Source organism: Nansenia antarctica (genome assembly GCF_963989245.1).
Source record: "Nansenia antarctica genome assembly, chromosome: 5".
Lineage (NCBI taxonomy): Eukaryota > Metazoa > Chordata > Actinopteri > Argentiniformes > Microstomatidae > Nansenia > Nansenia antarctica.
Genome location: NC_137690.1, coordinates 25,682,139 through 25,709,530, shown reverse-complemented (window position 1 = coordinate 25,709,530; position 27,392 = coordinate 25,682,139). Strand labels below are relative to the sequence as shown.

At 42.0% G+C, this 27,392-nt stretch overlaps 1 protein-coding gene across 1 annotated transcript in view; it reads right to left on the bottom strand.

Annotated features, from left to right (window-relative positions):
- slc4a4a (solute carrier family 4 member 4a) overlaps positions 1–27,392 on the bottom strand; it is a gene marked incomplete at its 3' end in the record, with an annotated part of 67,959 nt that overhangs the window by 13,429 nt on the left and 27,138 nt on the right. Inside the window, 11 exon segments of the mRNA XM_080532248.1 lie at positions 103–293; positions 296–328; positions 5,180–5,454; positions 5,772–5,905; positions 6,766–6,940; positions 9,468–9,581; positions 10,461–10,615; positions 11,335–11,422; positions 11,683–11,840; positions 21,227–21,300; positions 26,007–26,186. Coding sequence (XP_080388374.1) covers positions 103–293; positions 296–328; positions 5,180–5,454; positions 5,772–5,905; positions 6,766–6,940; positions 9,468–9,581; positions 10,461–10,615; positions 11,335–11,422; positions 11,683–11,840; positions 21,227–21,300; positions 26,007–26,186 — 1,577 coding nt within the window.

Here is a 27,392-nt window from a genome sequence, read left to right as displayed (position 1 = left end):
CTGGAATTCAACCCAAAATCTAAGTGTTGCTAACACCACACTCAACCAACCAAGTCACACAGGACATCTAGACATCTGCCATTATTGTCTCCGCTTACTCACCGTGGTGGGGAAGAAGGGGCTGGTCTTGAACTTCTTCAGACCCATAGAGCAGGTGTAGGTGCCTAGGAAGAGGATGAAGGACATGAGGGCGATGTCAGGGACAAACTCACAGGCCTTGCCCACTAGCTCTCCCCCATACTTCAGACACTCCTTCTTGGACAGGGACGACCACGTGGCGTTCATAGGCTGGAGAGAGAAGAAGATAGGCATGTTGGCATGATGTCTACTGGCCTGATACGTCTTCATAATACCTTTTGGCATCATCAAAGCAGAACTCCTCCATCTCTGTTACTGCCCACAATGATTGCTGCGTTAAATGAATCATGTTCACTCAGCAGTACAGTATGTGCATTACATTTCACTGCCTACAAACGATCCAAACGATCCAAAGGAAACACTGATGTTGTACTACTTCTTTCAGACAAAGATTTATGTATATTTCCTGACAACACGATCTAAATGATATTGTAAGTCTAGGATGTGCTGGACATACAAGCAAATCAGATAAAGATACAAACGTCAGGCTTCAGGTTTGTTTTGATTTGATTTATGAGCCCTTTTGCTTATCCTGTACACCTTAACACTACTACCGTAATTAAAATAATTACACTGTCGCAATAATTTGTTTTACTCTGGTGTTGTTGGTTAGAGCTGAGGTCAAGGTGCTCATAGTGTTAAGAGAGTAGCTCAGTTAAATTTCTGACAAATTATAAAGTTTACTGTACATTTCAAACCTTCACAGTAACATAATAACTCATAGCAGCTCTTCCAAAAGAACCCCTGGAGGAAAAGGACTTACTAGATCAGTGTTGTTGAAGTACCAGACTGAAGCTCCCTCCAAAGGATCAGAGAAGACCTCTGTACTGTTTTCTGTAGAACAACAACACAACAAGAGTCCGATTTCACAATGGTCTAAAATATGAATCTATAAGTAGTGCAAATAGATAGGTATAGTACTGTAACCGCCCAGAGATACTTGACGGACAACCAAGATAGATTAAACCAAATGCACAACCAAATTAAGATATACTTCATTGTCCCCAGAGGGAAATTTGTTTTGGAACGTTAAAGTATAGCTTCTTCACACATCAAAAATAAAATAAACAATAATGGACATACATTATGCATCATACTATCATCAATGACTGCCTAATGACGGTGTCCTCAAATATCTCCTGCGGAGAGGAGGGGAGAAGCACGTCTATGATTTTCCCAGTCATCTCATTCAGTCACAGAATTTAGCCATTGAGCTGTACAGTCAGATTGCCGAACCAGGTTACATTACATTTACTATTTCAGACATTTAGCAGACGCCTTTATCCAATCTAACTAGATCTATCCAATCTATCTAATGCTAAAAGGAATAATTACCATTTTTAACAGTCACATTAGAGACACTGTATTATAACTATTGTTGGGCTACAGCCACTTTACACTGTTTTCAAGACCTTTCAAGAATTTAACATGATTCTCCCCCCAAAATTGCTAATTAGCTTGATTCCATGTCCAAACCTTATGTTCCTTTTATATTACTGTTCAGTTCTCTTTTGACCGTCCGCAGCTCTAAGTTGTCCTAACTTTCGGCACAAACATGTGATAATTCCCTTAACCTCAATGAGAGGATCAGCAAAGTCTTAATTAATGAAACATAAACTTGGCAAAAGAAACACAAACTTGGCAAATGGAACACAAACACAGCAGGGAGAGTCAATTAACGCATATCCCAGATTAACAAGAGCTTGGCCAAAAAAACATATGGAGATTAGATTACATTAGATTACATTAGATTAGATTAGATTACATTAGATTCAACTTTATTGTCACTGACAGAGTACAAGTACAAAGACAACGAAGCGCAGTTGGGCATCTAACCATGGCAACGGCCATAAATGTATGAACAGTAGAGAGATAAAATGATTATGTCTTATTATTTATGAATGCACAATCTGTGATTTCCTGCTGCTGTGTGGAAGGATGCAGCATTTGTTTCGGCATTTCCTTTGATAAATAAAACATTTTAAATGTTATTGATTGAATTTTAGTGAACATTTTAAATGTTATTTACAGTTTGAGGAACCGTTTTATGAAAGCAATAATAAGGCACTTGAGGCCGTCGTTTGGCATTGTGCTTAACAACACTCTTTGCTGTGGTATATATGTTATGGTACATGTGGGAATACGGTACATGTGGGAAAGCTAGGGTTAGGGTTAGGTGCTAGGGTGACTTGGTACATGCTGGCATGTCTAACCCTAACCCTAACCGTAGCACCCTAACACCTAACCCTAACCCTAGTTTTCCCACATGTACCGTAACATATACACCATAACCATGTCCTCATGTGGTATATACACCATACACTACTATATACACTCAGTTTAGCGAACAAAGTGGCTAGCTAAGGGTGTTGAAATGACAGATGAAACAATGCTGCCAACAGTGGAGGGAGAGTGGAGACGTAACAGAGACCATGCTACCACGAGCAGCGACCAACAACTTCTACCCAATTCATCTTTAAAAAGTCTTAGTTCGTGGTCCCCGCCTTTGCAACTCTGTAGCCTCTGTAACTGGGAACTAATTTCCTAACATCTGTTGTACCCGGTGTGGTCTGTGGCCTTTAAATGGTGCTGATGTAAGTGGGGGGCGGGGAATGGGGTTCGGTGGTGGTGGTGGTGGGGGGGGGGGCTCAGCATGTGGCAGGGGGGAGCAGAAGGGAAGAAGCTGTGTTAGAGGAAGACAGATTTTGTGTGTGTGTGTGTGTGTGTGTGTGTGTGTGTGTGTGTATGTGTGTATGTGTGTATGTGTGTGTGTGACTCCTCTGGAACCCCCTCTCTGCGATGCTTTAATTCTCAAACCAGCAGGAGATTAACACTGGTGCTGTGCTGGCCCCAGTTACCTCCGATCCCCCCCTGCTTCCCCCCCGCCCCTGTAGACAGACACTAGAAACTGATCTACTCAAATGGGGCCAGGAGGACACAATACTGTCTCAATACAATACATGTTCAGTGGTTTTTCACATGATACTTGAAAGGTTGACATCTATCTGTCTTCTATATCACCAGAAAGTACTACTACTACTCCATTGAGGATGTTTTTTCTAGTCTAGGATTAGGCCTAATATTAATCCTTTAACCCAGAATCTCAATTGAGGTTGAGATTCTGGGGGCAAAGGAAGTAAAAAGTGGGGACGGCACCCTCCTCTTCCGCCTGTGGCCTTCTATTTACAACTCAATTTGCACTAAATGAAAACATGGATTATCTGTGAAGTTTGGGATTAAATCATTTCACATGTGAGCAGTTTGCATTCAATTCTTTGTTTGAAAAAATGATCTGGTTGAAATCCCTGCCTCTATTTGAAGCACCTCCTCAACCACATTCAACCTCTTCCCAGCCCCACTTAGCAATGGGTTCGCCATCAGACTCTCATATAAATGGAGAGTCTAATTTAGTGAGACTAGCCTAATCTAGGTCAAGGAATGCAGCTCATTGTCTCCTATCTAATTCTCTTGTGATGATTGCCAGCTCAGATTTGGTTCTAAATCTGCATCAGGACACAGAAAAGTCAAAATACTGTACAGTACCCTACAGAGCAGGTTAGATACTGTACAGTACCCTAGAGAGCAGGTTAGAAAAAAAAACAGCCATGCTAATCTGTTCCCACGGTTTACTAATTCATTCGCTGAATTTATGAATCTGTTCCCTTGATTTATTCATCCGTTCCCTGAAATTAACTACACTGGAGGAAAAAATAAACACTGACACAATTTAGCTTCCTTCAGTGAGCATTTAACATGTGTCAAGTTTGCTAGAAAAATGCACTGTTTGTTTAAAATATTCAGCTCGGTCAGCCTTTTCCAGCGACCGTCTGGTGTGTGCTTGTTCTGTACAGTGCAAGGCTTAGGTCAACCATGCATGTCAGCTTGAGTATGAAAAACACACAAACACCTGCTGGTTCTCCAGATGTTGGTGGAGGTTGTTAATTGTTTACTTCTCCAGTTTTGCCTGAATTCAGAGTGTATTCAAAAATGTAGAATACTCGTTTATCACCTGATCTCAAAAGGCCACAGTATGCTAAAAGTATGACAAAAAGTCATATAAATCAATAAAAAAAAACGGTTATAGGCACCCTCCACTAATGTCCAATGAGTTTGCAACTGTAAATTCTCAAACCACCTCTTCCAGCCCCTCAGCATCAACGGCCAGCTGGTTGAACAGGTACAGTCTTTCAAGTACCTGGGGACAGAGATTGACATCTCTCTGTCCTTCTCCCAGCATACTGACTTAATCTACAAAAAGGCCCAGCAGCGCCTCCACCTGCTGAGGAAGCTCAGGGCTTTTAACGTCAGCAAGGACATTTTAACCCTGGTTTACAAATCACTCATTGAATCCATTCTCACCTTCAATAACACATCCTGGTACAACTCCCTCACTGTCAAACACAAAACCAAACTCTCCCGTATAGTCAATCAGGCAGGTAAAATCATCGGCTCACCTCAAACCCCCCTGTCTGAAATCTACAACCGGTCACTAATCAGAAAAGCCACACAAATCACACAGGACCCCTCTCACCCCCTCCACCAATCATTTCAGCCACTTCCATCAGGCCGCCGTTATAGAACTCCACTGGCCCGGAAAAACACATATAAAAAATCATTCATTCCCACTGCAACCACCGCCCTGAACATTTTAAAATAGGAAGCACACTGCATTTTAGCATTTTAGCTTTTGAAATCATAATACTGTTTTTATTACTATTATTTTTAGATGACTAGACTTTTTAAATAGGCACTACATAAACACTGTTATATCTGTCTGTTTTATTGTATGTATTAATGTATGTGACCTATGTGTGTTTTAATGTGGAAACTGTATTCTTGAGCTGCACTTCTGCCTGTCAAAGGAGAATTTCTGTCACTCTGTGACAGACAATAAAGCATTCTTGAATCTTGAAAGCATGTGGTACACCACCACCACAACATGTTACTGATGCACTCTACACACTTCAGGGACCCTAATTTACAAGAGCCTTTTAATGGACAAACCAGTGGACTGTAAGAGAAGGGGCCAGTCAGGACTTACCTAGGATGGTCGGGGCCATACACATGCAGTCGTACTGGGTGACGTAGTCAAGCCTGTAGTCTGAGTTGATGGGGTAGTAGTGGGACAGCTTGAGCATCTTCTTGAAGGCGTCGTAGATGAAGATGAAGCTGATGAGGCAGGAGAAGCCCTCCTCTGTGAAGCGGGTGAAGTACTGCACCAGGAAGCTGGCGTCCGTGGCCACCAGGACCAGGCAGAAGAAGGCCGACCACAGGCCGATCCACAACCGGAACTCCATGTAGTCTAATTGGTTCTCCCTTCAAGATAAGAAAGGCCATTTAGATTTTGATATTTACTCTACTTGATTTTATAATTGTATTTATTTGATCTGTTATGGTCTTGTTTTTATTCAGTTCATGAAGCTGCTATTGTGGTTGTAGAAGCATTTATTATGGGTGGAACTACATCTCTACTGTAAGTAACTGTCTCTGTCCTGCGTGTTGACTGTGTACTTGATTGTTTGTAACATCCTTCTACATGCAAGTGATGCTGTTAATCAAAATGTCATCCAGGGAAAATAGAAAAATAAAGTACTTTAAGTAGACAGTTAGAGGTAAGAAGAGGAACACAGTACCTGCTAAAGGTGAAGAGTAGCCTCTCAAAGACGAGCACTGGCCCAGTACTGCTGAGGATAATGAGAGGCTGTCCACCCAGCAAGCAAAAGATGCCCCCGGATACCGCCGTGCCGAGGAAGCTCTCCAACACACCCTGGCCACAGAAAAGAAAAACAATTAATAAAAGAATGTATCTTCCTTTCATAATAGGGGGAAGGGGCATTTCCTGCTCAACATGAAATACGTATATCCGCCAGAGCATCTGTTATCCTTCTGGACACGTCATTGTCATCCAACTCAGGAGAGGGCCAGGGTGCTCTAGCCCCCTCTACGCTCTTCACATTCTTTCACTGCTACCTTTACATCCAAACAGCCCTTATTCCACTTGAGTGGAATACATGGTTTTAATTTATTTTTGTCCAACCTTGTTACTATGTATGACTTTACGTCACAAACATGTTGCTACTAAATTAATGACAGAGTTCCTATGTGACAGCAGCTGGTGAAACCGGGAACAAGTTGCCAACCAATCAAAATGTTCAGACTTTTATTCAGAAAAATTTAAATAAATTTCAATGCTGTTGAAATTCAATGACACACTCGCTAGTCAAGCCACAACATTGCAATGCAATGGATTCCGTGAGTAATCCCCACTACTACATAGTTAACTATAATACTACTTTAGATTTTTAGCAGGCTCACAAAACAAGCTGTGTTAGTTGACTACCGAATGTGTTATTGATTTTCAACGCTGAAATGTATTTTTCTGAATAGAAGTCTGAACATTTGATCGGCTGATGACTTTTCACCAGCTGCTGTCACATATATCAGAGCTGCTTCATGTCAAATGTGATTTGAAAAATATTCTGAAAAAAAGGTTAAGACTTTTATTCTGAAAAAAAAAAGTTCTGACTTTTATTCTGAAAAAAAGTTTCAGACTTTTATTCTGAAAAAAAAGGTTAAGACTTTTATTCTGAAAATAAGGTTTCAGACTTTTAGTCATGGCTGACTCACCTGCATGTTGTCTGTGGCATCCCCTAGCAGACCACCGAAGGTGATGGCGTTTGTCACAGTTCCCAGGTAAATGAACAAAATGGTCGACAGGGCTTGAATGCTGAATGCGTCATAAAAATCACTGGCAAAAAATGGTGCTTTCCTTTTGATATCAAGTATGAGGCCCCCACAAAACCTGAACGTGGAGAGAATTATTTCTGATTACCATCCTCGACACAATATTATGTACCTATCCCACATTTGTTCGTATCTCATGGTGCTGTTTTCTGACTCTTTCTCTTCTGTAAGAAGTGAAACATACATTTTACATTTTAGAAAGTGTATTAGACACCTGTAGCTGATGGCCGACGATAGTCAAATGGTTAGTCCTTCTGTCCTTACAACACACACAGTGCCCCGCGTAGTAATGGGACAGTGAAAAAAAACGTATATATTTTTGGCTCTATACTCCTATGAGGCTAAAGTAGAGATTTTTAGATTTTAAAGGTGTTTGCATACATATTGGTTTCACCATTTAGAATGACAACACTTACATAGTCCCCCTATTTCAGGGCACCAAATGTAATGGGACAATTGGCTTGATAGGTGTTGTAAGGTGTGTTCTGTCACATAATTTGTGCAGGCATAGGAGAGCTGTCAATGGGTGGCTGTGGCTCAGGAGTTAGAGCCGACGTCTAATGGCCTGTGGTTCGATCCCCGGCTTCACGTGTCGAGGTGTCCTTGTGCAAGACCCTGAACCTCAAATTGCTCCATTTACCATTTAGTCTAGTATTCATTCTAGGCTTTGCGTTTGCCTAGACTTCTACAGTACAGTAGCGGACCGGCCATCTGGAGCACCAGAAATTCTGATGCGCTGGTGGATCTGTGGGCTGCAGGACCAGTGAGTGACCCCCACCTCTTGTCAGCTGAAAGTCCAGGGTCATTTTGTTGTCCCAGTCCGTTCCTGCTACAGTGGATGACTGAAGTATGCTCACCATAATTAAGAAAACTTGAAAGGAATTGTTGTCGCACTGATCAGGAACACTCTTCAGGTAGGCAGGCGTGGATGTGTCAGAGACTACAGTACCATCCGCAGAATACGTCACCAGCCCAACTACAGGGATTTTAACATTTTAGGGGGACTATGTACAAAAAGTGTTTCTTCTATTTCTAAATGCCAAAACCAATATATACACAGATACCATAAAATGCTGAGCTCTACTTTAACCTCATAGTAATTGTTTCAAATCCAAACTTTGGAGTATAGAGTCAAAAGAAGAAAAAAATGCTTCACTGTTCCACTATTTTATGCAGGGCATAATGTGCATCAGGGGAGGGCGGTGGAGGCAGAAATCCAAAGATAAGATCATTGTAATGCAAGAAACGGAATGAGGAATGGTGTTTGATACCAATAAGAGCCTGCCCTCCATTTCTACCTCCACCAGGCTCCCCTGCTGTGCATGTTGGCAAGGGTTCTAATCCTACCTGCTGCACTTCTCACTCTCCTCCTAAATGTCCTGTCACACTTACACTGTATCTGTCCAGAAAACACTGTATCTGTCCAAAAAACATTGTATCTGTCCAGAAAACACTGTATCTGTCCAAAAAACACTGTATCTGTCCAAGAAACACTGTATCTGTCCAAAAAACACTGAATGAACAGAATGAACTCATCTGAGGTTATTTTACTGAGGTTACAAATTTAGAATGTCAGAAAAAAACGGAATATATGTACAATATATTGTAATTTAATTAAATGTATTGTACCGCCTGTGGGAGGATATTGTATATCTAATATGTGACAGGGTCTGGTTAAACAGTCCTCAAGTAGGGCATGGTCATTTATTTATTTTTCCCAGATTATGAAAGTGAAGAAGTTGAAGAAGATATGCTTGTTAGAATGTTGGTACACCTCAAACCAAACTATGCTCTGTATCAAAAACACACACAAAACAGCTGCTAGTAGGCTAACTGCATGTTTTGCGCATCACAACATGCTGATAGAATATCAACATGCTAAAAACACATAACTACACATAATTAGATGATCATACAGTCCTTGCTTTTGAACACGTCCTGAAACGTGAGTTTGTTTACAAGCCATGTATCACTTACCCAGTAGCCTAGTGCAGACGAGACAGTGAATCCAATTCACAAATTATAAGTATTTAGTGATCATAAACCTGTTTGTTATATCGAGTGAGCTCTTCAAAAACTTCAACTTTCATAATATGCAAAAAAACCACTGAAAATACTGTATTATCATTTTTTTAAATTAAGAAGCTTTTTGCTCATTTGCTCGACTTGAGAATTGCCGACATGCAGCCCTTGTCACCAGACCGTGTCACATATGAGTCATCATACTCCCTGTGTCACACAAATACTAGGCCCTTTCTCATCATTTCTTTGTGAAGGTTCTTATTTCAGGCTGTCCTTCTTAGACAGCTGGTACTCTCTGAAACCCTTCAAGAGCGAGGGCATCTCGGGGACGTGGGTCTTTTTGACGTGATCTAATGCACTCTGCCTACGGGCATCAGTATCCACAATAAATCTATTCTTTGCTGTGTAGCCTTTCTATGACTATGGTCCCAATTCAAAAGAGGCTATTCAGGGTTTATTATGCAAACCCCCCTTGCGACTTGCTCATGACAATTTTGATTGCCTTCACTGGAATACATATGAATACATTAATCTAATACAGTGGTCCGGGACGGGAGTCTCACCTTCCTGTCTTTTTGAGCTCGTCCCCCACAGCGTGTCCCCCCCCTCCATGTCCCCCGTCGTGAGGTGTGTCTCCGTTCATCTGCGTGTTATCTCCTCCGGCGTACATGCTCTTCCTGAGAGAGACACGGATCATTCACTTCAGCAGGTCGTCATAACAACCACCCCATCGGCCACCCTGACCGCCCGTCCTCACAACAGCCCAGACTTTCACAAGAGTCAGTCACAACTACCTTAGAATTAATATGTTTTATACTTACTGTAGGGTTCTACTTTAGGAAACAATAATAAGTAAATAATAAAATAATAATATTAATCAGGGGACAGGGTTCAGTATTTTCAGTATGAAATATCCGTCTCACACAGATTAAAACATATCCTACTGTACTGTACATGTGTGGTATAATGCGTCCATTAGGAACACTTTCCTTGATATCAGTGACTATCACTGATAGTCTTTTGCATAGGCCATACGACTGAGTCAGTTAACTGTGATATAAATCTACTGAGCCATATCATGACAGTGAACTCAATAGAGTGTGGTGGGTGAGTGCACTACCACCTCCCCCCTACATTGATTGACAAAAAGATGCCACAGGTGTCAGCCAAATGGACTTGATGTGCTTCATCTCATTACATGCCAGCCTGCAGCCATGGGTTTTCAGAGCATGCATAGATCACCTTTTCTCTTAAAGGGACTCTGTGCTAGACCTCCTGGGTACGAAGACAGACCCTGAATGGAGAATATTCCCAAATGTGCATTGAAAAATGTCAAATACTATTTGAACCTATGACTGGATACAGATCACACATATATATATATATATATATATATATATATATATATATATATATATATATATATATATAATATGTATAGTACAATGTACACCCACATACAGTACCTCATCTAGTACACATGGTCTCTGATATGGAGGAACATGTGATGTCAATACAATATGGAGGAGCATAATGTGACCATCTGGATGGAGAACCTTTTGTCAGATGACGGCAGGGACTTGGGAGGCTCAATCCTGATGGCAGGGTCCCATTCTCCAGGGGGCAGGACGATGACCTCATCTAAGAACTCGTCAATGCCGGCCAGCAGATCCTCTCTGTCCTTGGCCTTGTAGGCAATGTCATGGAAGACCTTCACAGACAAAACTAGATTAGCGCCAATGCTACCAGTTAGTGCCACAATGCAAGTTAGTGCTATAGCTATCAGCTAGTGTCTCAATTCAATCAATTGCACATAAGGTTAAACGACACTGCGGGTTCACTCAAATAGTTATGCTGATGCAGATGCAGATGGGGTTTGCAAACTCTAGACTGATCTCATTGTAATCTTACTAATAAAAGGCTTGAAGCTATTTGATCAATCTCCCTGTGCTTCAATATTCAATATTCAATATCAACTGAGAAGAAACCAGAATTATCCTCAACAACAGCAACATCAGTGTGCATGGGAAGGACAGGTAGAAGGGCGCATGTCAGTTTTAACACAGTTAACACCTTCATTACAGCTACATGAATATATGTGTTGTTCGATTCTCATTCTCATTTAAAAAAAACTAATTGGTGTAAGTGTGGTTAGGGGTACGTCATCTTTACCAATCATATTGTTTTATATATTTGCTTTGCATAACGGTGAGTGGGCAAGGAGGAAGGAGGAACTTGAATAGAGGAACAACATGAAAATGACTTCTCCCATTCTTTGTAAGCACATGTCTAAACTACAGTACCAACATCATAGCTGAATAACTCAACTAAAGAGTTGGAAAACTTAGCAATTCTAAGCCAGGTAGCCAGGGGGCCTCAGTGAGGTTGAGCACTGCTGGGATAGCTATCATAAAATTGGTCTGCACTCACCTCGTCTGACATGAGGGTGGCGATTGCTCTCCCGATTTCATGATACGACTTGGCTTTCCCTTTGGGTCCAAGAAGGATGAACAGAAACCTGAGAAGGAAAGAGTTTGTTTGAGAAGTCAAAGTCAAGTCACACATCAGTCATGTCAGCGCTCTCTTCTGATCAGTGTATAGATTAACAAAGATACATCAGGTAGAGTGGGGTTGATTTCCCTACAGAATTACAGCATTAATACCACTTTGTTATCCCAAACCAGGGCTGAATGCTCAACTAAATACCATATTAGCACATTAGCCTTAAGGTTCCGGTCTACGGTACGTAGAAGCAGCTCTCCGTTCCACCTACTGTACCTTGTAGGCACAGGGACCTCTGTCAGGGCTCCCAGCATCACTGCCTGCTGCAGACGCACAAACGCCACGAAGGGTGCGTCCAGGAAGTCCACCTCCCCCACCAGCACGTTAGAGGCCTCCGCGTCTCTCGGCAACTTCTTCATGAACTTGTTCTTCAGCTGGAGAGACACAAAAGAGGGGGAAATGTCATACGCTACTTTCACACCAGCACTCAACCAGCAGGGACCCTTCTCATGATTAGACAGGCTACATTAAACGGCACACATTAGTTCATTAAATCACATCCACACATTCAACTCAAATGCCAAGCAAAGAGGATCCAGGGAAATATAGACTAATGATTATAACAAGATAGTGGTGAAGATAGAAAATGTCACACTTAACAAGCGTGGGAAGATGTATGATCACACATGAGGTGAATGGGACTTTGTATTCTGTGAGAGCTCCACAGGTTTTGCATGTCTTATCCACAGGACATTGAAATCCTGGGACAACCTCTCTGAGGAACCTTTAGTTAAGGGCCTTCCAATAAAGTGTCTCTTTATCTCCAATGACAGATTTAAGAGCAACTTCAAAGACGTTTCCATTACCCATAGTCTTAACATTGACTGTATTACTCACTTAAACACCATATAACTGTATAGGCTAATAATAATAAAGTAGCCTACCTTTTAAATTATACTTTGAAAATGGCAATAATAAATGATACAAAATAGTTGACAATTTAATAGTTTTTCAAGCTACAAGATTATAGTGTATGCTTGATTGAAACTTTCAATTACAAAATGTTGCTATCAAACCTGCAACATCTGAAGACTGCGACTACTGTCTTAATTGTCAGTGATTGCCACACCAGCTCTGTGGTTGATCATTAATCATAAAGCAATCATCAAAAGTGCTTGGAACTCACAAATAGTGTCAGAACAATATAAATCATCATTAATAACAAATGCTATTATGCTTGGATAAAGATATGTGTGCAGTAATTGATAAAGTAAGCCTCACCGTGTACCTACAATAAATTAAATAACTCTGTCATAAACTGATTGACTGATATAGAGTACCACAGTGTTACTTATTAACTGCAGAGCCCTCAAGGACGTCTTACGAAAGGACAACCAATGAGAGTGCTTTCCGGTGATGAGGTCAGGTTGTGCAGTGCTGTCTTTCCTGTCACATTGCATTACAATACATCACGTCACGCATGACAAGAGATACTGTACATTTCATCTACCCTTTGTCATGTAATACACAGTTAAATGTATTAAGGGCAAACTAAAGGTATGTATTTAGTTGATTGGGTTAAGTATTTACAACATAGTTTGGGTTAAGTATTACTGATTATGATAAGATAGGAACAAGCTCCCAGTGATGATTACACGTTATTGGACCAAGCTGTGCTAACCTGAGGTCTCACCACAAACTATTGATCTAGAACTATAGGAATCTTATCCTGTGAAAATAGTTTGTAGATGGTTGGACTCTATTCTTGTCTCTTCTAACTAGGGGGCACCAAGCAAGCCAAATTAACTCAATAGGAGCATTTGTCAAAACAAGAAACACTCATACCACACTGGGGGTCTGGGAGAGGGGCGAGAAGAACAGACTTGTCATTTAACCCCTGCAGCATTCCTTAAAATAGTTTAGCCCTACTATATCACACACTAACCCAACTCATTTGATAATGTAATAGTGTCGGTAATCACATACCCCCACAGTCGGCCTTGGTAGTGCATTGGAAGCGTTGCCAAGCGATCTCAAGAATCAAAATCTCATAGCCAGTCCCCAATTACCAGCAAAGCAATTTGGTTTGTAAATATCATTTTAGGAATAGCTAGGCTAGATATCTATGGGCCGCCGGCAGGTTGTCATGTCTGTTTGTTCTCGTTTGTCCTTGCCTGAGCTACCTTTGATTGTCTGTTGAGCGGTTTTTGGGCAACGTTTGACATTGTGGCATTTGTTTGTTTGTCCTTATTTGAACGGCTCTTAACTTTATAACTTTTTGTTATTTAGTTTCTAGTCAGAAAGGCTCAGGCTGCAGCAGCCTAGCTACAACCAGGCCCAGGCTACATCAGTCCAGCTACCAGCTGTCCAGCTACCATCAGCCCAGCTACCAGCTACCACCAGGCCCAGACTACTGTAGCGGGAGGTTTGTTTTTAACCTGGAATCCACTGCAGTTCTTTGGGCTAATGTATATGCTGTTTGCTGACCTAGACATGTGTTTTATCACTGGAGCTCCCCTGGCTTTCTGGCCCACATGGTTTTGCTATACACTCCGGCCCTGACTCCTGGCCCTGCCAGCGGGCACACACATGAGCCTGGCATCATTCCCTATGGTGGTGGCACATTGGACCTCAGTGTAATGTACAGAGATGTCTCATCCTTCTGGATTACAAAGTCTGCTGGACTTCCCAATCTGTGTGTAACATATCTTCTCCATTGTACTCATATGTTACTGCAGCAGCTCTATGACTCTTCCTCATTCGTTTTAGCCAAACACTCTGTGAAAGATAAACAACGGCAATGTTTTGGTACTATTTTCCAACGTGTGTTAATCATTCTCATGTTATTTATCTCTGGCAATGTTCATCCAACCCAGGGCCTGCTACCGATAATCCCACTACTTCTAATCTGTCGTAATGATTTTTGTATGCATTCGCTCTGGCTTCTCGGTCAAAAGCCCACCAGTGATTGTGATCAAGCGCTCTCTAAAGAAGTTTGATATGCAGGCCTTTCTACAAGACATTGCAGGTGTGAATTGGGACAGAATTAACTTCATCCCCTCCATTGATGATGCCTGCTCTTATTTCGAGAATTCATTTAGCCTCATCCTTGATAAACATGCCCCACTGAGAAGATTTCGGACCAAGAACCGCTACAGCTCCTGGTTTTCTCATGCCTTGGCTGAGCTTATCCATAAAAAAAATTCCTTTTGGCGAAAAAGCCAGATCTTCTCACTCTCCTGGCCTTTAGGCAATGCAGAAAAACAAACACGCAGGCGATTAGGAGAGCCAAAATCTCTCACTTTAAGGAGAAATACACAACTTGTGGCTCTGATGCAAAGAAGTTCTGGAAAATAGTCAAGTCCATGGAAAATAAGCTTACTTCTCCTCATCTACCTGTCTCTATGGTATTTGGTGACATTGTTGTCACTGATAAGCCTCGCATGGCCTCGCTCTTCAATCACCACTTTGTGAACTCAACCAATTTTCTTTCTGCTCCGGCCCCCAATATTGCCCCACCACACACTCCTTCTTCCCCATCTAGTGTCACCGGCTTCCCCTTTCAGCCAGTGTTGGTCTCAGAAGTCCTAAATGAACTCACTAAGCTGGATCCAAACAAGTCTGCTGGCTATGGCGGGCTTGATCCTATGTTTCTAAAAGCAGCCGCTCATATTATTGCTGCCCCCATCACAAGCTTGTTTAACCTGTCTCTTCAACTGTCTGTCTTCCCTCCTGACTGGAAATCTGCCATGATCTTCCCCCTCTTCAAAGGTGGCTCCAGCTCTGACCCCAACTGCTACAGACCAATTTCCATCTTGCCTTGCCTGGCCAAAGTCCTGGAGAGGCTGGTTCATAAACAGCTAAGTCACTTCATTGACTCAAACCACATCCTGTCCGGCCTGGCCATGGGTGTATTACAGCCACCCTGAAGGTCCTTGATGACATCATCACTGCTTTAGACAGTAAGCAGGTCTGTTTAGCTGCCTTTATTGACTTAGCCAAGGCTTTTGACTCAGTCGATCACAACATCCTCTTGCATAGGCTCTCCAGCATCGGCCTGTCCACTACTTGTTGCAATTGGTTTGCCAGCTATCTCACTAACCGTGTTCAGCAGGTGAAGACTGAAAACATTGTGTCGGAACCACTTACCATCTCTAAAGGGGTGCCTCAAGGCTCCGTCTTGGGCCCAACCTTGTTCTCCATCTACATCAATGATGCAGCCAAGGCTGCTGGCAGTTCCCGGATACATCTGTATGCTGATGACACCATCTTATACTCAGCTGGCCCTTCTCTCCACTCTGCGGCTTCCACTCTCCAACTCACCTCCAACTCACCTCTATCGAGCAGTCTTTCAATAACCTCCGTCTACTCCTTAACTCCAAAAAGACGAAATGTATTCCGTTCAACCGGGGAAACAATGTCCCCAGCCCCTCCAAGATCTCCTGCGCCGACGGCTCTGAATTGGAGTTGGTCATGTCCTATAAATACCTAGGCCTCTGGCTGGACTCATCTCTTTATTTCACGACTCACATTAATAACCTTCAGGCCAAAGTCAAAGCTAGATTGGGCTTCCTGTTTCGCAACAAGGCATCCTTCACGCATTCCGCCAAACACACCCTCGTAAAGATGACCATACTTCCTATGCTGGACTACGGTGACACAATCTATAAAATGGCATCAAAGAGTGCCCTCAGGAAACTTGACACTCTCCACCACTCAGCCATTCGCTTTGCCACTGGTGCACCCTTCACTACTGCGATCACGATAAACTAGTGGACTGGCCCTCCCTCCATACCAGGCGGCTTCTTCACTGGCTTCAATTAATCTCTAAAACAATCCTGGGAAAAACACCTCTCTACCTCTCATCTCTCCTGCACTTCTCTCACAACAGTTACCACTCAAGGTCGAGGGATCTCATCAAGCTCACCATCCCAAAAGGCTGCACTGTTTTCGGCTGCAACTCCTTCAATTTTGCGGCAGCAAACAATTGGACCACCTTACAGAACACACTCAAACTCACAGCACTCACATCACACATCACTTACCATTTTCAAAAATAAACTTCAGCAGGTCATAGTTGACTGTTGTTCCTGCTGATTGCCCCCCCCCCCCCACATACACACACATACACACACACACACCCCGCTCTCTCTTTTCACACATAGGTTAGTTGACTTTGTTTCTATTTGTTTTTATTTATTTATCTTCACTGTCTTTGCCGTGTCATGTATTGTATGTATTGTTTTATGTTGACCCTGAGTATTTCTGTTTATATGTTTTTTTTTTCTTTGCCCATGGCCAAATCATCATTGAAAATGAGAATTTGTTCTCAACTGATTTTATTTGGTTAAATAAAGGCCAAATAGTGGGGTAGTGGTGGTCTAGTGGATAGTGAGTTCGACTTGTGATCGGAAGGTTGTGAGTTCAAATCCCGCCTGAAACCACACCACTACTAGTGTGCCCTTGAGTAAGGCACTTAGCCCTCAGTTACTCCAGGGGGAATGTCCCTGTAATTCGTAATTGTAAGTCGCTTTGGATTAAAAGCGTCTGCTAAATGGCAAAATTAAAATTAATTAAATAAAAACGTTTAGACAGTACACATCACATTTCAAACCGGGGGAAGTGGGCAGGAGAGGCCAGGACCCATGGCCAAGGTAGCAATGACAAAATGGTTAAATGGTCGTTGAGACCACTTGCGTTTGGTGAATCCTTCTGGGAAATCTGAATTTCATTTCTCATCTTAAAGGTCCACTGAAGTGAATATTGTCATTTCTAGTGTTTTGGTTTGAATTGTGGCTTCACCAGATCAAATTAGAATCACCCAAATATGAAAGAATTGGTTTTTGTAATTTTCCAGTACTCATGTACAAATCTAGACCTGCAACTCTCCCTCAAATGCTCAGTTTGATGGGTGTGATTTAGGTGGGAGCACCAATAGGGTGCGTGCTCTGTATAGTATATCAAATAAACCAATGATATAACTTGGTTTCATTACACATCCCTCCCATTTTAGGTAGCACTAGCATCGCACACATTGTCTGCTCCTGGCAGATACAGATAACAACTAAAGATAACAACTTTAGTGTGCCTTTAAGTCCAACACGTCACACATACTCTTTCAACTCAAGTCCAAACATACATGTATACTAGTTTATCAAAATACCACACAGCCATAACACTCACAACAATAACAATAATAAGGGGTAGTGGTGGTCTAGTGGATAGTGAGATGCACTTGTGATCGGAAGGTTGTGAGTTCAAATCCCGCCTGAAACCACACCACTACTAGTGTGCCCTTGAGTAAGGCACTTAGCCCTCAGTTACTCCAGGGGGAATGTCCCTGTAATTCGTAATTGTAAATCGCTTTGGATTAAAAGCGTCTGCTAAATGGCAAAATTAATTAATAATTAATTAATAACATTGTTACAACTAATGACAAAAACACTCAATGAGGAGAGGGTCTTCATTACGTGAGATTACAAATCTAGGACGGGTTCTGCCTGACAACGACACCTCTCCCTCTCTGGCAAGTGATCTCAAGGTGACATCGACCCTCAGGATTAGAGTCATGAAAACCTTCCGTTGGCCACACACACACACCCTTGAGGTGACAGCTTGTCCAATCAGTGACGCTCCTGTAGTCTACTGACGTACTGTATACTTTTGGCAATGGGGTTGTCTGCCGCGATTGAAAGGTTAAAGGTCATTGAATTTGTACGCAATGATCTGTAACCAACTAATCTGAATCACCCACCCATATAAGATACATCTTGAATCTATGTCTTCCTACTCATTACCTGTCTAATGAGGCTTGATTATAGAGGAAAGCTGTACAGTTCCATCACTCCTTACTAAGAATGCCAATGTCATTCCTTAAAACAATTAGCTGTTACATGAAACCCCATCTGTTGTCACTAATCATAATGATTACAACAATATTCTGGTTTGGGGTTCTCTGTATGTAAATTGGATTAATATAAGGCATAGCGTGACTTTCTGAATCACCATTGCCCATTTAGTTAGATCAACAAAGGCAAACGTAAATAAGAATGTACATTTGTTACCTAGCTCTTCATCTGAGTTCCAATTGAAGGAATCTGACACATCACAGTGATGTGGGACTCCTGCCTGTAAGCTGGCAGTGACGTTGCTGTGTTCACTGTCTGGTAATGCAAATGCACATTTCTGCCTGAGGGGGCAACCCACTGTTAAGAGAAGAGTGAGGGAGGGAATTGTAAGGGAAAATCTTACTCTGACCACCCCTCAATCTGACCATAACCTCTGGTGTGAAGTGTGACCAAAGAGCAGAGAGAGATCAGGAAGCTAATCAACTGTCAAATTTAGGGCCAAATTCTATAATTCGAGTTTAAGATACACATCAAACTCCCACATGACCGACAGTTGAACTTTCATGGATTAAGACACTAACATGTATGACCACACTAGCAGGGATTTAGTGGTCCTGCAGAAAGAAGGTGACTAAATGCTGAATGCCAAAAAGAGAAACATAAATGCTGACATTAAAATAAGTAATAAAAAAAATAGGTACACCCTGTCAGTTCCATAGTTTAATAGCAGCCAAGGCTTTGTTGCAACAACAAAAAACTGATGACCTTTTTTAAACGAATGGCAAGTCTAACTTATGCCGAATGGCATAAATCTAGTATGTGCTATCTACTCCACAACATAGTTAATACAATCAGGGATATGGCCTGTGATGTGCACTGCAGCTGAGGTGAACAACGAGTGGTCCGAGGGTGAATTACCTGTAAAACTGAGAATGAATCATAGTCAACCCACTGGACATTGTACTGGTCAGACCAGATCATAGTCAACCCACTGGACATTGTACTGGTCAGACCAGATCATAGTCAACCACTGGACATACCGTAGTACAGGTCAGACCAGATTCACCTAGTTAATTAGTTTGGATAAAACTTCTATTCAATTGCTGTCTGTTTCAAAATCTCATTGTCACAGTCTGGACTCCCTATTCTCTAGGGAGGTATACAGCCCTGGGCATAGGGAGGTATGTAGCCCTGGGCATAGGGAGGTATGTAGCCCTGGGCATAGGGAGGTATGTAGCCCTGGGCATAGGGAGGTATGTAGCCCTGGGCATAGGGAGGTATGTAGCCCTGGGCATAGGGAGGTATACAGCCCTGGGCATAGGGAGGTATGTAGCCCTGGGCATAGGGAGGTATACAGCCCTGGGCATAGGGAGGTATGTAGCCCTGGGCATAGGGAGGTATGTAGCCCTGGGCATAGGGAGGTATGTAGCCCTGGGCATAGGGAGGTATGTAGCCCTGGGCATAGGGAGGTATGTAGCCCTGGGCATAGGGAGGTATGTAGCCCTGGGCATAGGGAGGTATGTAGCCCTGGGCATAGGGAGGTATATAGCGCTGGGCATAGGGAGGTATGTAGCCTGGGCATAGGGAGGTATGTAGCCTGGGCATAGGGAGGTATACAGCCCTGGGCATAGGGAGGTATACAGCCCTGGGCATTGGGCATGTGTGGTGCTGAATGAGGACCAGGTTTGAGAGAGTGATCATAGACCAGATCACAGCGTGTGATCAGGGGGTGGGGGAGGAGCCTTGTGTGACGCACTCCTACCCTCTTCTCCAATCTGTCTCCCATGCCCAATCTGTTCCAGAGCAGAGCAGTTAGGGCCACCCCTACCCAACTCCATCATCCCAGGGGGGCAAGAGCCGTTTCCTAAGAGACTGGTGACAGCTGTGTTTGACTGCGCTACTATGGGGTGGGTTGGAGCTGTGTGCTCCTGCTGACCGGGACTCCCTAGTAAAATAAAGGTCAAATGAAAGAAAGAAGATAAAACGTAGACTGGAGATGTGGTTGAGACTAATCTCACAGAGACAGACAGTGTGCTTCCGCTGTAAAGTCTGGGGTGAGATGGGATTGTGACATTTGTACCAGTCATGTTTCTACAGAGGGCACCCTTTCCCCTATCACTAGAAATGTCAATGATCTACTGAGTCCCCTCTAAGGAGGGGAACAAATAAAGTCCACAAAGGAACCATGAGAAAACTTGGCCCAACTTTATCAGTTTCTCAGACTAGAATGATAATGATCCGAGACCAGAAATTAAGACAACAGAATAGGTGGAGTGGAGAGGTGAGTTGGCTTTGATGTCAAGTGGAATTATATAACTAAAACTGGTTTGGACTGACAAATCCAGGGCCACACTGGAAAAGGCTGGATGCGCATGATGGGGAACGTGTGGTGTTCTGTACTTTGAACAAAAGGTTTTTAATAATAATCAACCTATGGTTTCAGAGGCTTAAAACTGGATCAACCCACATAACACTGGGATTGGTGCGTCAGGTCCACCGCAGCATTCATAAATCCTCATCCCTGTTGCGTTTACAGAAGGAACTACTGTATTTACCTTCTGTATCTGGAGCTCTCTGCAGGATATGTCAAAAGGCTTGTGTTTTTTACAACACTGGTCAAGTTATACAGAAAAACTGTTGCATGCTCTAAGAAAATGTCAACTACTTTCAAAAGAATTCAACTACTTTGTCTAATGTGTATGCACATACTGTATTTCTATTTTAGGTATCAATCCCCAGTGACATGCTAAACCATGATCAATACGATCAAGTACGAAATATTCAACAGACACCTTTCAAGATGCTGCTCCATCACATTCAGCTCACTGTTGCAGTCCCACTTTTAATAAGGAGCACAGTCATGCTAGAGATAAGAGCAGCTCTTAATTCACACTGTGATTATGTCAGGCACAATGTGCTGACTGACATTCATCTACCACATTTGACTGAATGGTTAACCAACACCCACTCACCTGATCTCTTTCCGGTTTATCGGAGATGTCATTCATGCTGGACGCCAAGTTCCGGTGTGTGCTCGCTGGACTACCTATGAAGACAGCCTCACATGGTTAACCTGGTCTAAAGTCTGCAAGAACATGAGGCCTGAATGGAAGGGAAGATGGCAGAAACCCCAGAAAAGACAGTGGCCCAGTTTTACCCTCCATGCAGAGCCAAATGAAAAGAGCAAAGTAAAAAAAGTAGCCTCTTTCATAGGATAGACAGAATTATCCCTACATACTGTACAGTATAAATATCTAAACACCTGCAGATGTTGCAGATGTTGGCCTCTTACCTGTCACGTGTAGAGTAACTCCTACAACGTAGATCATGCAGTGCTAATGCATTATGCATTATTCATACTTATATGTTGTATTTTATATTTAGGGAACCTAACAGTGAATTCTTTGATTCACCTCTTTATCTCAACACAATAACACTAAAGAGAGGAATGTGACAGGTAAGGGGCACATATAGCGTGGCTTATTTAGGCCCCTGAACAAGACGTAGGTTTGATAAGAAACAGAGGCATTTACAAGACAGAATATACTGGAGATACTGGAGAGGCAGTAAAGTCTGAAGCCACTGTAACTTTTCATAAAGTTTGCTACCTCTTTCCATTCCTCAAATAATAGTTTAGGGATAATGACTTGAAAGTCAGTTTGATGCAGCCAGTAGAAAAAATATTAATGGAGGGGATTCTAAATATTGTCCTAAATAGTAAAAAAAAAAAAAAACTAAATTGGACTAAATTCCTACTGTGCTTATTTATTTGTGTGGCTAGGTACAGTCGAGTGAAGTTCATCTAGTTCCATAACAGACAACTAAGATCTATCATGGTAGAGTATATTGAGTGACCAATATACCACCCTATCACCACCAAAACTATCACTCCAGCCACTCACTCCACCCTTGCTAACTGCCTTGCTGACATCAAGTCCGGAATGCAATGCAACTTCCTCAAACTGAACTGCAACAAATCAGAAATCATACTTGTTTGGCCAAAGTCCCGCCCCCACTCTACCCAAACTTAACCCTCAACATTGAGGCTTAACCTCGGCATCCACCCTCTCATTTGAACCTTGTGTCAAACACTTGGCTAAAACTCAGAAACCAAACAGGTAGCATTTTTTTAAAAATCACTATCACTTCCAGAGCTGTGTCACAACAGTAGTCTAGTACGGTTCATGTGATGGTGGGTGGAGAGGGGGTTGGTTGGCTCTTTTGGCCAGGTGGGTAGCTAGCTACTAGGAGTTCCAGATAACTTACTAAGCCAATCCATGCTGGGACTCCGCTGGGCCTGCAGCTCCTCCATGGAGTTGCGAACCGTAAGGCAAGGCACTGAGTTCTCAAGAGGACTACGGGCTTTTAGTGTCAAAGGCACAGAAGCGCAGAACCCAACCCGAGGCAGGCAGAAGAAAAGGGAAGAAAGGTAGAAGGGAGGGAAACGAAGAAGGAAGGTAGGACGGAGAGAGTGTTGATAGCGAGGACCGTTAGTTAGCTCACAGTAAGTGGTGGTTAGGCAGACAGAACCAGAGCTGTTATAGAAGCTGTAAAAACATGATTCTTTTTTTGACAAGTTTCACAGTGCAATGGGGAAGTGAGTGATTCATAACTGGCCAATAAGGGACACAATATGGGTCATTTTACAGAATTTGGCTTTGTCCAATTGGAAACATAGATGAATTTAGCTCAAGTCAAATATGTTATAATTAGTGTATGACTTTAGTTTGACCATAACGAATTGGAGATTGACATAGTACTGTCTGTAGTACCTACAGAGCCTTCAGTAAGTATTCACCCCCTTGGACTTTGTGTTACAATCTGACTTTAAAATGGATTGAAATATTTTGTCACTGATCTACACTAAATACCCCTTAATGTAAAGTGAACATTATTTTTTAGAAATAAAAAATGAAAAATGAAAAGCTGAAATGTCTTGAGTTAATAAGTATTCACCCCCTTTGCCATGACAATGCAAACATGTCTACAACAAGTCACTCAACTAAGCAGTTTTTTTGATTTTATAGGGTCTCTGATATGCTTAAGAATCATTTACACACTGAATACTTACTGGAGGCACTGTACGTTTGAAGAGTGGCAATCTCAAAATCAATATGGAAACCTAATAACACTTAATAACACTTAACACAAACATGTCCTTTTGATCACCACTACAAAGTAAGATTATGGATATAGATAGCTTTGATATGGTCTTTAACCAGACTATTATAAATTTGATAGCAGGTAATAAATACCAAGGTTAGCCAATCAGTGACATATTCTTCCACACATTAACACTTTGAAACGTCCAACTGTTTCCACATCTTGTGTACATGAAATCACATGGATATTTCATAGATCAAAGAAATCAAATATATTCAATGAGGACAGATTAATATTATTATATTACAACAATGTGTGTGTGTGACAATGGAATGTGTAATGATATCTATGACAATAGATATCATTACACATTCCATTATATAGAGTGTAGTTAATTAAAAATGAAAAGATTGAGTTGAGATCTTTCTGACTGATCGGTTGAACTCAAAGATGATAGAATTAGTCAAATCATCAGCTGTCTAACCATTAAGTGAATGTTGAAGACATGGAAGAGTGATGATTTGAGACAGATTGATAACACAAGTCTCTAGTTTGCCATCGACGCTGTAAAATTTAATTTGCACTAAAAATCATATACACAATTTCTGTGTATCAAAGTTTCACGATGAGTCAGATTTACCAACCATTTGCACCAAAGCAAAGTTTGCACCTGTTATATACATTTCCAGTGTTTCCTCTATATGCATTTATTGGTGGCGGGCCTCCACGAATGAATTTCCTCCGCCACTAATTGATTCAGACAGTCCACTTTGATTCAGGCTGCGCAGAAAGGCAGCGAGTTATTATGACCAGAGAACAGAAAAAAAGCAGATTGAAGCTAGATTTAGGCCGCTTCCAGACCAACATTTCGTTACGATTTAGGGGTAGTTATTTACAATATGTTACAATGTTGCAATTAACCTCGTCGTTTGTGTTCGCACTGCAATCGAGACTGAATCTCTCAACAGGCGCCCGGCGCGAGGCGACGTGCTTTCAAAACAGTTTTGTGGTTGGTCCGAATTTAGCGGGACACACGCCGGTGCCTTTAATCCCGTATCCTAATCGAAAATGCAACATCATCAGCGACGACTGTGGGTTATTGCATTTACTGCTTATTATGTTTGTGTTATGCTAATAAATGTAGATCCACACAGGTATACAAACTGAGCTCCGTTTACTGTCAAGTGCCATTCATTCTGACAACACACACACACACAGGTCGTAAAGCTCTAACGGACGTACAGAACGTGACGTCGTAAAGTGCAACAAAGTGCTGCAATGACATACTGTCGTACATAACACTGCTGTTCTCTGGTTCATGTTCTTATACCAGTGCTCAGTATAGAGTATTTTAAATGAACATTCGTAATGTATGTCTCTGATGTTCATGGTCAACTAAATCAGCCTATTTTGTGAAACAAATAATGTTCCCGCTAATGGGTTAACCGAGCATTCTCGCACCTAACGTGCAAGCACCTAGCTTCGAACTATTCATAGCAATATGCGCGGGGCAAAAATAATCTATTGCCTCTAAAATCATCACGAACAGAACGGCGGAGGTACGGGTAAGCAGGTCTCATGTTGGTGTCGTCAAAGGTAAGAGTTGGTTTTCTTTAACTCAACTGATAGCATTACCTTGCTGTTGTTGTTTACCGAATGCTCCGTCTGACTGTCACACTGTGATTTTACTTGTGTAAACAGTTAATGAGTAACGTTAGCCGGTTTTGTGCGTGTACTCTCATGTAGGCCTACTTCGTATTGATCTTTCTGTGTGTGTGTGTGTGTGTGTGTGTGTGTGTGTGTGTGTAATGCGCGTTCCGCATGTTCCGCTGCAGCTGTAGGATATATTGGTATTTGATCACCTGCTATATAAAATCACCTGCTCGGCTTTAATGACTTAACCGCTATTTAAGAAATTATAATTGTTGCCACCCTATAGTTTTTGGTGAAACTACGTCTTTGTTTTGAGCGCCAGTGCGCGTTTTATGCGCGTGCACGCGAAAGATAACCGCTCCGCCACTAATGGGAAAAATTCTGGAGGAAACACTGCATTTCTATAGGACACTTTCTTTGAATTTTGATTAAGAGAAGGATTACATTCAATGGAAAATTGTTTCTGGTTTCTAGCGTTGTTCTTCATTCCTCTCTGATCACAGCTGTTGCAAACTTTGACCAGGTTCAAACTCATCTCTGGACCTCTGTGTTATCGATAATTCTCTAAACAACCAATCACTCTCAAGATTGCACATGTGACAACATTTTGTTTGTGGAGGTTTGTTAAGGCCATTGATGGGTTAGCACTACAGTGGCCAGCTATGATGTACTGTAACTACTCTAAATCTACACTACAGTGGCCAGCTATGATGTACTGTAACTACTGTTAATCTACACTACAATGCCATTCTGCTGCACAGTGTGACAGTAGTGCTATACATGTACCATGAAAGTGTGTATGTCTGTCTCTAAGCTTTCACAAATCAATTAAAAAGCTAAACTTAAGGAGAGGAGACCTCAGGGACCAAAAACAACTGAGGCATGTGCTTAGTAGTCTTAGATGAGAAAGTAAAAAAGGGAGATAAAAATGTCTGGGAAGTAAAAATAAAAATTGCAATAGTAAAAATGACTGCACCAAACTGGCACTCGTATTACCATTATCCGTGTTGGAAAACAGCCTACTTGCACTGGAGACCGTCTTGCCAATGTCGGCCAGTGAACGCAGGTTGGACTTCTTGGTTTGGTGACGATGTCTCCGTAGCAACGTGTACATCACCTTGTCCTTCAGCTCCGGTTTCAGCAGACCACTCTCTATCTGGCTGTCAGTGATCAACTCTGGAGGAGGGTTAGGTAAGAGAGGAAGAGAGAGAGACGGAGAAAAAGAGCAGGATGGTGATTATGGCCCCACGGTTTTTTTAAAACAGTAAAAACTCTGGGACCTAATTGAGGCCTATAATTAATATGGGTCTATAATAATAATAATAATAATAATAATAATAATAATAATAATAATAATAAGGGCTCTGCATTGTTCCTGGTCAGAGCCCTAGTAATAACTACTGGCACAGAAACAGTACTGAACATCTAGAGTCACTGTCAAAACAAACTAGAACTGTACATAAACTGTCAATAAGTCCTAAATGCGTGATCATGTTCACCATAATCACACTTAATATTATTCTTAATATTATTGTTACTGACACTGACGTTATTCTGATATTACAAGGATTATGTAAAACTGAAATTAAAGGTATTATAAATCCTTTCATTTTAGGAACTGCAGATACAACAACTGAACTTAAAGTAATGAAGTAAATCATCACAAAGTTACTATTTTAAGGGGCAATTAAAGCAGAGATGCGATTGCGTTTCTGGTGCTGCATGCGATGTGTCTGCCACGGCATCGCAAGACGGCTCGAACAAAGTCTATAAGGTCTATTTTTAAAAAGAGGGTCAGCAGCCTGAATGCAAGGTTAGCAGCCCCCCGGGCCGTCCTCTGAATGGTACTGCCGTTAATGGCCCATCCTTCAATTCACTTTGCCTCAGAGGGACCGACTCTACTCAGCCCTGCACCGCAGATTACCACAGATTACTAATCTGAAGTGATATGTCTTCCTCTCCTCCGTGCAGATAACCCAGCAGGGCAGGGTGATATGACAGAGAAGAGAGGATCATGATTAGTGAGCAAATTCTACGTGGCATCCCCTCTACCTCCCTCACTGCGAAAAGCTTTCTAGCATTGACCCCGACTATGGTCCGAGAAAACCTGGTCATCTTTTGAATGATGGATTTCCAATTAATTGTGATGTTTTGAATGATGAATTTTCCTATTAATTAACATGGTCATCTTTTTCTATTGGATTTCCAATTAATTCAATGCGATAACTGAACTCCAGTGATGAGTTCAGTCGCCGGCACTTGGATGTATTTGTCTAAATAGGTTCTGAACAGCAACTTCATCCCTTCGTATATATACTGTACAGTGCCTGCGTAAGTAATGGGACAGTGAAGCATGTCTTTTGGCTTTATACTCCAAAAGTT